Source organism: Brachyhypopomus gauderio, unplaced genomic scaffold (assembly GCF_052324685.1).
Source record: "Brachyhypopomus gauderio isolate BG-103 unplaced genomic scaffold, BGAUD_0.2 sc183, whole genome shotgun sequence".
NCBI lineage: Eukaryota > Metazoa > Chordata > Actinopteri > Gymnotiformes > Hypopomidae > Brachyhypopomus > Brachyhypopomus gauderio.
The window spans coordinates 115,104-129,275 of record NW_027507004.1 but is presented as its reverse complement, the minus strand read 5'-3'; the positions used below and the strand labels follow the sequence as shown (position 1 = coordinate 129,275).

Sequence of the window (14,172 nt, the reverse complement as noted above, 5' to 3'; positions counted from 1 at the left end):
TTGCATATTGTTGATTTTCTGTTAAATAAACATGTTAAATCAAAATCCCTTTCACTTAATTTTGTTTTGTGCTAATAATATTAATAATATTAATTAATTACATAAAATAATATAGCATAATTTTCCAGTGTATATTTCTGTTTGAGTGGAGGCTTCTTAGTGGCTCATACGATCGCGCTGCTTGTGTATTTCGTAGCTTTAACTTAGGGAGGAAGAAGAATATAAAATCTAGCTTTAAATGTAATTCAATCTGGTTTGATTTTAAATGCCACATTCACAGGGTTGCCAACTTTTGACGTTCGCTTGGAGTGAGATTTTAACCTGGAGCCGGTGGCGAGTGTATTTTGTTGAGCGGGGGGGGGGGGGGGGGGTGGCGAACGTAAAATGGACACAGATTCAGTGTTATATCGCCGGTGGATGGCGCCAGAGCTAGCGAACTAGTAACGTATTGAATCATATATGTGGATCTGGGGTAAATAAACTGGATATTTTTTTTCGGCGTGAGATATCGGAAGTGTGGCTGCAGATGAATAAACGCCGTAATAAATAGTCTAGGAGAGATCTCATAAGCGTCTCCGAGACGCAGGCGCGATCATGACGCAGCCAGGTAGGTCTGTAATGCAGCTGCTGGAGGTCTTTCACGATCCACCACAGACTATCAGAGACGTGTTGGCGATGAGCACGCGCTCTTAAATACGTATTCCAGACGAACTGTGTTACATCCAGCAGAGTCTCTGAGATGTACATGTGCTATCAGTTTATCCTTCTATACAACCCCCTTCACCAAGCGTTCGGCTGAAGAATTAAAAGCATAAAGGAGTTTGTAGTGGACAGACCCAATTTTAGGGTTCGTACGACTGCTTGAAATACTTGGAAATACTTTCATTTTAATGTTACTTTTTCAGATAAAAAAAAAGTGTTGGATATTGGCTAAAGCATTTGAAGATGCTTGAAATGAACTGTGTTTCGTTTCGCAACAAATAGCTATTTGACTGAATGGTTCGCTTATATAACGTTACAAATATATAAGTTACAAATACATAAGAAATGTATCAACCTCTTGTAATTCCAGCGGTAAACTCGAGAGTGCATTAAGACGTTAAGATTGTGTGCTTTGAAAATAAACTACCATTAAATAAAATATTGCTAGTTTGTTAGGTAAGGTAGAGCTACTGGATTAAATCCTACCCAAACGAGCATATATCTTAACTACATATTAATACGCCAACGTGATCGTTTGGGGGGGGGGGGGGGGGGTGGTTAGGTAATAGCTAGCGAGCGAATTAGAGAAAAAGCAAAACTGTAGCTGGCTACCCAAACACGCACATTTAAAACAGTGCTGTTGGTTTGTGTATTGTTTTGAAATTAATCGACCTTATATTTGATCTTATATGCTAATAAAGCAGCGCTGCGTAGCGCGTTGTGGTGCCTGTTACCACGTCACAATCGTAGAATTCGAATTGAGCTTCCATGGAAACCGCTAGTTTACATTACGCGTTGTCATAGTGATGTGCAAACAGAACAACATTTACGGTCGACTACGAATGAATTCCGTGTCGTTTTCTTCTGCTTTTTATTCAAAAAGTTTGTTCTGAGGTTAGTTAACCCAGATAACTAAATAAGATATTCAGATTGGTTAAATCTCTACCACCTGGTCCATGGCGTACTTTGACTCCATGGCTACAAGCAGCAGTTTCCTCAGCATGGACGACTACCGTCTAGTGCAGCACGAGGTCCTCTGCTCTGCCTCCAACAGATACGAGGTGCTGGAGTTCCTTGGCCGCGGGACTTTTGGCCAGGTGGCCAAGTGCTGGAAGCGCGGCACCAGTCAATCTGTCGCCATCAAGATCCTGAAAAATCACCCTGCCTATGCCCGCCAGGGCCTGATCGAGGTGGGGAAATTATGGTAGATTTAAAAGAGGTTTTGAGAATCAATGTGTCAGGGCTGGCTCGGCTGCCACTCCCTCTACCACCAGGAGTTGCGGGACGTAATCAGCAATGATCCGTTTCAGCTGTCTGAAGTTTTGTTTATTGTTTTACCGTGCTCTCACGGCTTATATTGTTTCTCTTTTCACACGTCAAGTACCTCCCTGTACTCCTGCGTTACACAATTGTAGCCCTGATTGTGATGTTGCTTTGTTCCTGCTCTAATAAGATGTAATAGGTTGATATTGGCTAACACTGCAATTTGTAATCAGGGGCAGTGGCGGCTGGTCAATATGGGGCGCTGGGGCGCCGCCCCCTTAATATTGTTCCGATATTAAAATGAGTTCATTATAAACTGCGATAGTGAGGAAATTATTTAGTGACACTGTGTGTCTAATTGCCATGTTTGAATTTATTAAAAGTGTAAACACATAATTGTATTTAATTGCTTACATTGTGCACACTTCCTGTGTGCTGGGCACCGGTCTAATGAGAGTGCATGGAGAGGCATAAACTTTTGCCAAGCACTGATCTGAGGCTGCAGTTTAATTGGTCGGTTTCAGACACACCCACTCTTGTTGGACACACCCACTCTTGTTGGTAGTGTCAGTCAGCTGCGGTTCGTTAAAGCTGGTTTATACTTTCGCGAGTGATCGTAGGGCGAGACTCCGCCCACCTCGCGCGAACCTCCAACGTAAATCGGTTCATGTTGAATATCAGCAGGCTGGAGCAGCAGCTCATACAAAATGAGAGAAAATTCAGTTTTATCTTTACAAAATAATCTTCTCACAAAGCATTCACTTGAAGAACGTTAGGGCAAAATTCATGTTCAAATAAATAAAGGGCAATAAGACTGCTTTATTTGTTTTTAATTTGTTTACACCCCCCTCAATTATTTGTGCACCAGCCGCCACTGATCAGGGGTCATTTCCCTCTGGAAAAGAGCATCTGCCAAATATAGCAAAAGTAAATGTCTGAAGGGAGCCATGCAGTAACTGGGCTGATGCTATTGAAGTTACGTAGCATATTAGCCCTTGAATGCTGTGCCCACATAACTTAACGCCTGTCCCATCTTCCCCCATCTGCTCAGATGAGCATCCTGAGCCGTCTCAACAAGGAGAACGTAGACGAGTTCAACATTGTTCGCTCGTACGAGTGCTTCCAGCACAGGAACCACTTATGCCTGGTGTTTGAGATGCTGGGGCAGAGCCTGCAGGACTTCGTCAAGCACAGCCCGCTGCCGCTGAAGTGCATCCGGCCCATAGTGCAGCAGTTGGCCATGGCGCTCCTGAAGCTGAAGAGTCTGGGCCTGATCCACACCGACCTCAAGCCTGACAACATCATGCTGGTGGACCCCGTCAGGCAGCCGTACCGGGTCAAGGTCATCGACTTCGGCTCCGCCACCCACGTCTCCAAGGCCGTGTGCTCCTCCTACCTGCAGACCAGATACTACCGGTGAGTGGCACGGCCTAAGGCATATTGGAAACAGATGCATGGTTGTGGGAATCGCTTCCGCTCGAGTGTGCTTGAGAGGTGAACTGCCCGTTGTGGATGGCTATGGTGACACGGCTGCACATTAAGATTGTGATAAGCATTACGATGAACTGCAACGCATTTGATTGCCATTTGATTTATAAGTGATGTATTTTTAATTGGATCATGTAAGTGTTGTCATTTATCCAAACACCAAAGAATATCTTAATATCTTCAGTGCCTGAGAAGTTAAGATGCTCTCAGCACACATAAAAATATTTTTTTGGTTGGTTTTATGCTTCAGGCTTTGGTAATATCAGTACAGGGTACCTGCACTGCTCCATTGTAGTTACACCATGGCAGTGTTGTTCTGTATTTACGTAGTGGAGAACAGCACATCAGTATGTAGTGTCAGTGTGTCAGTGTAGTGTCAGTGTCAGGTTACACTACAGTAGTAGATGGGTAATGCACAGGCCAGTATTGTGCTACCAATTTACCAAAAGAATATTTCAGGTAGTAAAAAAAATACTTCTTAAAGCTTTTACATTTTCACACATTAATTCATCACTCTGTGTTAAAGTGAGTACCTTTGAATCACCACAAACCACAGTATCATGCTAAACGTGATGATGGACGTTTTTGTCTTTTTGGTCCAGATCGCCTGAGATCATCCTGGGTCTCCCGTTCTGCGAGGCCATCGATATGTGGTCCCTGGGCTGTGTCATCGCCGAGCTCTTCCTGGGCTGTCCCCTGTATCCTGGAGCATCTGAATACGATCAGGTCAGCCAACGGGCCTCGGACCCGAACCTCGCCTTTCTCACGCTTCTGTCTTTATTCACGAAGCATCGAAGAACAGCGCTGATTTAGAGTCTGCTTTCCCACCTCCTTTCCAGAACTTCCTCGCTGTGTAATAAAGATGTAAATCTTGTTTGGGAGAAGAGTGGAGTTGCTAACAGTGATGGCCACCTTTATTCTAACTATGCAGCTTGCTAGCTGTTCTGTAATGACTGGCAAGGAAGAGACTATGAATGATTTTTGGGGAACCAGCAAAACAATTAACTCAAATGTGTTGAGAGTGTGATCTGTGGGCCCTTTAGGCCTGAGATGTGTTTGCTGGCTATAATTGGTAATCTAATAAGAGCTCTTTACAGTAGTGCTAGAAATACTGTCTTGCAGTGGGAAAAAAATCTCAGGTTTGCATGACAGTGGAATTCTAAGATGGGTCCAGGTGAAGCTCCCAGTACAACAGGGTTGACTGGTGCAAGGTGTTTTAGGAAAGCGAAGCCCTTACTGTGTTAGAGGTGCAGACCCATGGTGGCTTTGTGGCTGTAGGGACATGTAGGGTTTGGATAGAGTAGTTGTCTTTGCTAGCTCGTCTTCAGGATCAATATATGAACATAAAATAAAGTCATCCCATCATACCATAAAATCATCCCTCCTGTACGCTGTCGCCGCAGATCCGGTACATCTCCCAGACGCAGGGCCTTCCAGCAGAGAACCTCCTGAGTGCGGGAACCAAGACCAGATGCTTCTTCCACAGGGGCTCTGGCTCCAGCTACCATCTGTGGGGACTCAAGGTCCCCCATCCTTCTTGTGCCATGTGTTCGGTTCATAAGAGATCTGTAATGGCACCTGACAGTACACCTGAACGTTTTTTCTCCTTCTATGTTCCCCAGACGCCTTTAGAGCATGAGGTGGAGCTTGGCGTCAAGTCCCAAGAGACCAGGAGATACATTTTCGACCGTCTCGATGACATGAAGCAGGTTATTTGTGCTCTTGTACACCTTATTGCACGCTTAGCATCACTGCTGTGACATGCAAATGAAGAACAAAGCGCACCAGCTGCTGGTGGAGCATGTAGAGCAAGGTCTTGGTTTTGAGTTCAAGGGTTCGAGGGTTCGTGCTGTCATAATAAGAAGTGTATGTAAGTCACAACAGCGCCTGTGAAATGCAGAGGAACACACGGCAATGTTGCTGCTGAAACAGCGTCTTAGGCACATCGCCGCCCTCTGCTGGCACATAATATGACCTACCCGTTCGTCTCCCATGCAGGTCAACATGCCCATTCTGGAAGGCACAGACGTTCAGGTGGAGAAGGCTGACCGGTGGGAGTTCATCAACCTGCTTAAAAAGATGCTGACGCTGGACGCAGGGAAACGGATCACGCCATTGGAGACTCTCAAACACCCATTCGTCACCATGGCTCACCTCTCTCACTACCCTCACAGTGCACAGTGAGTATGTACAGGGCCGTCCCTCCGTCTCACACAGTCCAGCCTGTGTTCCAGCTTCGACGCGGGCAGGATGGTTTGCGTGTCGATCATTATGCAGGGCTGGGCGCTCCATAATTTGCTTCTTTCGTGTAAAATGTATTCAGACAAGGAGCTAAGAATTCCAACTGGAAGCACACTAAAGTTGCATGCAAATGGAAGAAAACCCCAAAGAGCTCTTTTTAAGGAACGCCATCTTATTGTAACTTGCTGTAGCACAGTGCTGTAACTCACCTCTTTCTGTCTCACTGACTCTGTGTGTCACTCTCGTTGTCTGTCTCACTCTCTGTCTCTCTCACTTTGCAGTGTAAAGTCTTGCTTCCAGAACATGGAGATCTGTAAGCGGAGGTGCACGGGCTTCGACGGCAGCAGAGGCCTGTTCGGCAGTGGGGGCGTGGCTGGGGGCGGGGCTGGGGGCGGGGGCCAGCACCAACTCCAACCTTCCAGTCACCTTCAGCAGCCAGCCCGACCAACACAGCCAGGTGGGCCTGCCAGCACAAGCTTGTCGTGTGTTGCACCAGTATCCCCAAACCTACAGCTCACATTAAACACTGCAGGTGTTCAGATAAGAAATTACTCACCAGAAATATGCTTTTCAGCTATGTTTGAAGGGTCTTGCCATTAAGTACATGTGACCTGTTTGTTGGTTGTGTGTGTGTCCTCTGCCACGCACCCATCTCAGCCCATCGTCATCTCGGACACACTCCACCCCGCTGTCAGAATAATCACCATCTCCAGCGACACCGAGGGCAAGGACAATGCCAAGATCCTGCCCACCAGGTGCCCTCCCCACGAACTCCTTTGCTCCGCCTCCTGTGCCTCTGAGCTCTGTGTTTGCTCTGTGTTGAAACGGTCACCCTTCTGTTTGCTCACTTTGTGGATTTAAACACTCCTCCCTAGCTGCGGCGTGAACAAGCGGGTGGACGTCAACAGCTGTGTGACCGTGGGGGACTCGGACACCTGCAGCCCGCTCAGCCCCAGGCGCCTGCCCACCTTTGTGGAAAACGCCGCCACCCTGCCCAAGTCGCTGGCCATGGTCATCCCACCGGGTGAGTCCCACGCGCTCTGCTTCTCCCTCCCCTCCGGCTCTGTCGACAGGCCGCAGTCGTTGATCACTGTCTCACATCTCCTTATAGAATCGAGCGCCGCGGCCTCCGGGATGGTCCAAAAAGACCTCGGTTGTGCCTTCTGCCAGAGCAGCCCTGCCCAGCGCCGAGAGACACAGAGTCCTCCAAGTTTCAGCCTCTCTGAGCCAGGTAGAGCGTCTGTAGAGCAGTTTGCCTTCTCACGCTGCAGCTGCCGTCACACTTCACACTGCCCCATAGAAAATCTTATCTTCGCCCTGTTGTCTTATCCACATGCTGCAACCAGGTGTAGTCCAGAGAGTAGTTCAGCTGGGAGTATTGATATCTCACTGCCATTTTGTGTCTTGGCTCCTCCTACAGGTCCAGGATCTGTTGTGATCTCATGACAGTTCAGGAGGCAGATCCCCCTGGCACCAGTCCACCAGTCAGGAGGATCAACTCACTCCCTGCTCTTTCTTCAATTTGCACTCCTGTTACATTTGCACATTATATTTCTAATTCATTGCATACGTTCACTTTAATCGTAATTACACCAGATTCCTCATACATTCACTTTGCACATACAGTATGTTTACTTACTGCTGCATACGCCACTTACTTGAATGTAAATTTCAGAGACCTCTATTTATTTTATTATATATATACACAACTCAGCTATATTTTTTATCGTTACTATTGTACTTACCGTTACTATTGTACTTACCGTTACTATTGTACTTATCGTTACTATTGTACTATTCCTTTTTTTACTGTTTTAGTTAATGTTAATTTTAAGTAAATGTTTACCGTTGCACTATGGAGTCTGAGAGTAACGTAATTTCAATCCTGTGTATGTCCCGCACGTATCACAGATTTGACAATAAAGTTGACTTTGACTTTGAACTACCCCTCAGCAGGCTCTTCTTACCTGAAAAAAAATGACTTTATTACAGAATTTCAATACTGCAGTGTCTGGGCTTTTTTGTTTGTTTGTTTGTTTGTGCATTTTTGTTTGTTTTAGTATACTTTAATATTTTGTTTTTAAATTATATTTATTTCAGATGCATCATCTGTTTTATATATTTATTTTTATTTAACATTTATTCAACCTGGAGGAATCCCACTGAGTTACAATAACTCTTCTCCCAGGGAGTCCTGGCTAATATTTGCAGAACAAAACAATTACACACAATGACATACAATACTTCTATATACAACACAATTTCAGAGAGGGTAAGAAGCCTAGGTTTAAGACAACTTGACGCTCATTCCAAACATAAGGCGCATACGATGAGAAAGCCATTTTACCCAACTCTGTTCTTTCTAATGGGGTATCTAAGAGCAACTTATTTTGTGATTTTGTATTATATAAATAAGATTAATTAGATTGAAATGGAAGTAGATTAGAAATATATAAAGGTATTTTCCCCATTAGGGCCTTTGCAATAAAAAATCAATACATGATACTTCCTTCTAATAATTCTATCCGCTGAATTTTTGTGACATTACATGTACACCGTATACGTCCTGTGTGTGGGGCGCCGAACTAATTCGTGTCTATTAAACTTTTGGCAAACACGTGACTTGGAGAAGCTTTTTAATTGGTTTGAAGTTTGCGGCGGGGAGCGAAGACACGCGGGACATGCCTACTTTTTCGGTAGCCTATCAGTATAGTTAATTATATTTCCTCTTATGTGACTGGATTATCCTGGATGATTTGCGTTAGCGTTTGGATAGCTCGTTAGCTGACCAAGTGGACGGGAAGATTTAACCTGTTGTACAGTTTACATTTCAAGTTGGCACATAATTTCTTCCAAAGGATGTAAAATTCAGTTTTATCCTTCTATACAACCCCCTTCACCCCCTTCCTGTTGAAGAATAAAAAGGATAAAGGAGTTTGTAGTGGACAGACCCAATAGACTCCTTGCACTCATGGCTGTGACGCATTTGCGTTTTCAAATAGTGCGGCCCGAACATTTCCGATTGTATTGTTTACAAACAGCGGCATATGCAAAACTAGCCAGCGTAATATCAAAATGAGTAATCGGCACTCAGTTTTTAAGTTGCAACTTTTCCAAAAACAATGTAAGAAATAATCAGAGCACTGTTGTGTTCCTCTTTGCTCGGCATCTGTGAAGTTTAATGGCAATTTAAGTCGTCATAGCTTTCCAGTGCGTAGTGACCTCAGGAGCCAGTGGCTAATAAACATACGTCGAGACCAATTTACTATCTCACCTCATACAAAAGTCTAGCAGACATTTCATACCAGACCACTCGATTGAACCAAAAACCCCAGAAGGTCGGAGAAGACCGAGAAAGGATGCAGTACCACTTCTTTTTGAATGGCACGGATACAGCATTCAGGCTCCACGGCTGAGTGTGTAGGAGAGAAGAGAAAGAGCGGCTGACCCAACCTCCCTGGAAGATCCATCAACTGATCTTACAGTGGATCAGGATGTTCTGCTCCTGAGCCATCATCGCTAGACATGTCCTGCCCTGAAAATGAAGATCTGTCCCGTGAAGTGGAGGAGCTGAGAAATCAGCTTCATGAGTTGCGTGCCCAGCTAACCTTTGGGTTGCAACGTTTCACCGACCAGGACATTAGATTTTACACCAGGTAACATGCAGTAAACTTTTAGATGCAATTCACTGCCACTTTGACCACCAGTCTGCTGTTAAAATTAGAAAAATATATCAAAAAATATATCATAGTATAAAAGTACATTATATACACATAATAATAATAACAATAATAATAATAATAATAATAATAATAACAATAATCATCATCAACATCATTTTGCCAACACATTCCCAAGCTATGACCACTTAATGACATTTTGGTGGCTGATTGAGCCATCCATCCAAAAAATGGTTCGGGTTTCAAGACCAAAGGCTGCAGCTAAGAAGAATGAAGATGTGTCTCATTCACGAATGTCAAAGGTATGACAACATTTTTTTTACCCAAAAAACAACAGTAAGTAGCAGATGACTCCTGCTATACATGTTATGGTAATATGTGGAACAAATGACCAGATGTTATAAATGCTGTTATTTACAATGTAGTAAACAACCTTACCTCATAGTTGTGGTGTCCAACACCTGAGGGCAGTGCAGTCTCAGATTACTTGACCCTTAGGAATGTCATAGAATGTTCTAGAGAGCTTGATTGTTCATAATTGTTAATAATTGTAATTCTTTAACATTTTACATCATTTCCTTCACAGAGGCAGTGTCACGTTGAGGACCCCGGCCCCTCCCTTTTGGGCGTGTGTTTACGTAGTCTACGTGCATCGTCTGCGTCTGTGGATATTCCGTGGTTATGGCTATGTCATGTGATAATCCGTCTCACCTGTGAATCGTCTCGTAATCACGTGGGACTAATGTGGTTTGTCTATTTAATGTGCGCTCGCGCAGTGTCCTGTGCTCGTTGTTGTCTAGTGTTTACACGTCTGTGTATGAAGAATCTGTTTCATGTGCGCTATTTGCGCTATTTACGTCAACAAATTAAACGTAACGTTTGCTGCTACGTGGGATTCGTGTCTCATCCTTCTCGCCAGCGCCAACGTTACAGGCATGTGCTGCAGCCAGTTGATGAATTTTTCCTTTTCCTTGTGCACCTCTCTGTTGGACTCAAGGAGAGAGACTTGGGACACCATTTTAACATCCGTCCTTCAACAGTGAGCTGAATTATTTCAACCTGGACAAACTTTCTCTACACATTTCTTGGATCTGTGTGCATTTGGCTGTCACCAGAGGACGTGAAAAAAAAACCTTCCTTCAGAATTCCAAGACTATCCTGAGGTTATCTTGGACTGCACTGAGCTCAGGTGTCAGACACCATCATCACCACTCCTACAAAGTGAGATGTTCTCCACATACAAGTCTCACTGCACCATGAAGGGCCCAGGTGGCATAGCGCCACACCAGGGAGCATCTGGGTGGATGATGAGGCTACATGGAGCGTAATTTAAATTGAGTATCCTGCAATACTCAATGGACTAATACTAAATGGACATGTTGGTGGAGGGAACAGTGATGATGAGGAGGTGTTGGGTAGATATGGTGTTAATGTAAGGAATATGGAAGGACAAATGGTGGTAGATTTTGCTAAAAGGATAAAGATGGCTGTAGTTAACACTTACTTTAAGATAAAGGTAGAGCACAAGGTAACATAAGAGTGGGGGAAGATGCACACAGGTCGACTATATCCTCTGTAGGAGACGAAACCTGAAAGAGGTTAGTGATTGCAAGGTGTTACCAGGGGAGAGTGTAGCTAAACAGCATAGGATGGTGATATGTAGGATGGTTTTGGAGGTGAAGAGGAAGAGAGTGAGAGTGGAACCTAAGATCAGGTGGTGGAAGTTAAAGGATGAGGACTGTGGTGTAAAATTCAGGGATGAGGTGAGGCAGGTACTGGGTAATGGTGGTGGTGTTCTGGATACCTGGGATGAGACTTCATATGCAGTAAGGGATGTGGCTAGGAAGGTACTTGGTGTGACCTCAGGACAGAGGAAGATAGACAAGGAGTCATGGTGGTGGAATGAGGAAGTTCAGGAAAGTTTGAGAGGAAAGCGGTTGACTAAAAAGAATTGGGATTTTCAGTGAGATGAAGAAAGTAGACAGAGGTACAAGGAGATGTGTCGTTAGGCAGAGAGAGCAGTGGCAGAAGCTAAAGAGAAGGCATATAGCAAGCTGTATGAGAAGTTGGACACTAAGGAACGGGAAAAGTACAGATTACTGTACTGTTCAATTGAGACATTAAATGTTTTGCTTACCAAGAAGCCACCCATCACACACTCTGCTAGCTTGTAATCTTATCCCAACCATGCTGTTTGTGAGGATGTACGAATCATTGGGTTGATCCAGGCCAACGTGCCACTACATTAGTAAGGCACATTTTTTGCATCACAGATTATTTGCACGTTTATGGAATTAAACTGTAACGATCTGCGCTGGGCAGAACAGGGAGGCGGACACAAACGCTGAGGAGAGCGAGATTTAATCAAGGAAATTCCAGAGGCAGAGTCGTAGTGGCAGGCAGGGGTCATAACGGGTGGGCAGTCAGAACAAGAAATGTAGACAGGCATAACAACGCAAGGAAATAAACAGGGCACTAAGACAATGAACGAATACTCAAAATAAAACACGGGGAAAACGCATACAAACTAGAGCAACCAGGTACAGAGCACACGAAGGACAGAACAGTAAACTTACGGACCATGGACACTGAACAAAACCAGGCAGGATAACACAGAACAGAGCATGAATCAACAGAGTATAACACCGGGGACAGGGTACATGAAACACAAAAGCGCGAGGGAAAGAAACAACCAAACATCCAAAACAACCGACCAGGGACAAGGGACACTCAGGGACTATATATACAGGACTTTAAACAGGGAACAGGTGCGGGCAATGACACGGGGGCGTGGTAACCAACGAGGAATCACGGAGACAAACGAGCGGGGCGGGATAAACAGGCACGGAATACAGACATAAGGGAATCCGGAGTGACAGCTAGGGGAGGGGCCGCGGCCATACGTGACATAAACGCGTGCATGCGTTTTTTTTTTTATACAAATGAACAATTAATAAATGTGAAAACAAGCAAAGTCCACATAATCATAATTTCATTGTTTAATAATATTAGTCAAATTAATATTTATTATAATAACAACACACGTGTCACGTCCAGCTCCGCCCTCCTTCCCAGTCCCATGTCATCTGCCCTAGCCCCGCCTTGTTTCCCTGTCTCTTTGGTTTCCCTTATGTCTGCCACGCCCCTGTCCTAAATGTTTCCACCTGCGTCTCGTTTCACCTCCATGTTTCAGTATATTTAAACCACTCTGTTCTACTCTTCGTTGTCGGTCATTGTGTTTGTAAGTTCTTGCATATGCCCTGCATAGCTCTGCTCCTTGTCTTTTGTCTGGTTTAGGTTGTTGTGTGTGAGTCTCTAGTCCTTTATATGCCCTGCCTTGCTGTGTAAGTTTGTTGTTGGTTCCTGTCTGCCTTGCACTTCAGTCTGTTTCAATTAGTGTTCGTCATTCAGTGTTTGTTCCCTGTACTATCCCTCTACACCCTCCATGCCTGTTATATCCGTTGTCGTTTGTTCTTGTTATCCGTTCATGTTCACTTTAATTATTTAAATAAAGTCCACATTCCTGCATTTGCGTCTACCCGCCTCCGTCAATCGTTACAACACGACACCTATCACCTGCGCGCCAACCCGCCCCACCGCCCTCTCTGCGCACCTGTTACTGTTTCTCTGTACACCACAGAGTGAGTGACATCTCCTCGTAAAGACGTCAAAAAGGCAGAAGTCCTCTGGTACCCAGGGTAGAAAAGTGGAGGAAGAAAAAAAATTACCTCTGGTTTTTTTGCTGCAAAAAACCAGAGGTAATATAATGGTAATATGTGGTGAATTAACAGTATACCAGACCTTCTCTGAAGGTCCATTGATCTTAAATATGCTTCACTATTATTATATGTAATATATGTTATGCTTCACCAATGAAAATCAACCAATCGGAATATTCCACACCGTTGTTCCTAGGTAAAACAGAGAAAGGACCTCCCCCAGGAACTTTATATACAGTCGCATTATATACAGTCTCTGGTCGCATACCCTTGCCTTTTATATTAAGAGAGCTTTTATTATGGATTGGCAGTTTAATCAACCAATCAAAATGCGCTCGGCCATTAGCAATATCCTCCAGTAATGCCAACACTGCCATCTCCCAAGAACTCCAGCCAGAGGCGGTCTTTGCATAGAGGCGTTGCTAGGCAATTGCCTTGGGCCCCTCCCACTGTAGGGCCCCCTTGTCTAGCTAAAGCCAGGTTCACACTACACGACTTTTCAGTCATCAGGTTTTTGTGCCGTTCGCACTACACGACTGGTTGTGCTGTAATCGCGAGTCTTTCAGTTGTTGTGGCTTTCACACTACATGACTGATCGGCGACGCGGGCTCACGAATTAAACGACTGGGGAATCGCCAACTCACCTGGCTGCCGTCCAAAAACACGAGAACACGAAAACGAAACTCTCGCGAGAACCAGCAACACCACGAAGAAGATAAAAACAACGTACATGTACTCCACATTTTCGTTATTATTATTATTTTTTTTTACCATTTACCCACTCCATAGTCCCAAAATGCCAGAATTATTTCATCTCTTCGTTGCAGTGAACATAGATATAGTCAATCGCACTATTTCTCCAGTGCTGTCACAATAACTTAAACACAGTGTTGTAGTAAAGTTGTATGAAGCTAGACGCTGCAGTTGACTCACAGTCGCCGACTGCTAGATATTAAACATGCTAGATATCTGCCGGTCGTCTGCGATGAGTTGGCGACCACTCGGCGACGGCTCAGCGAGCGTCTTTCAGCAGTTCACACTACACTGAGCGAGCGCCGAATGATCCCCGATTTGCGTCC

At 44.6% G+C, this 14,172-nt stretch overlaps 1 protein-coding gene across 1 annotated transcript; it reads left to right on the top strand.

The window, feature by feature from the left end:
* The first annotated feature begins 1,658 nt into the window (after positions 1-1,658).
* On the top strand, positions 1,659-7,140 carry LOC143501970 (homeodomain-interacting protein kinase 1-like). The gene is made up of 11 exons (XM_076995142.1): positions 1,659-1,892; positions 3,017-3,381; positions 4,056-4,179; positions 4,857-4,976; positions 5,076-5,162; positions 5,452-5,633; positions 5,976-6,189; positions 6,352-6,449; positions 6,570-6,718; positions 6,806-6,925; positions 7,115-7,140. The coding sequence occupies exons 1-11, from the start codon at positions 1,659-1,661 to the stop codon at positions 7,138-7,140; spliced, it is 1,719 nt and encodes a 572-aa protein (XP_076851257.1).
* The last annotated feature ends 7,032 nt before the right edge of the window (positions 7,141-14,172 follow it).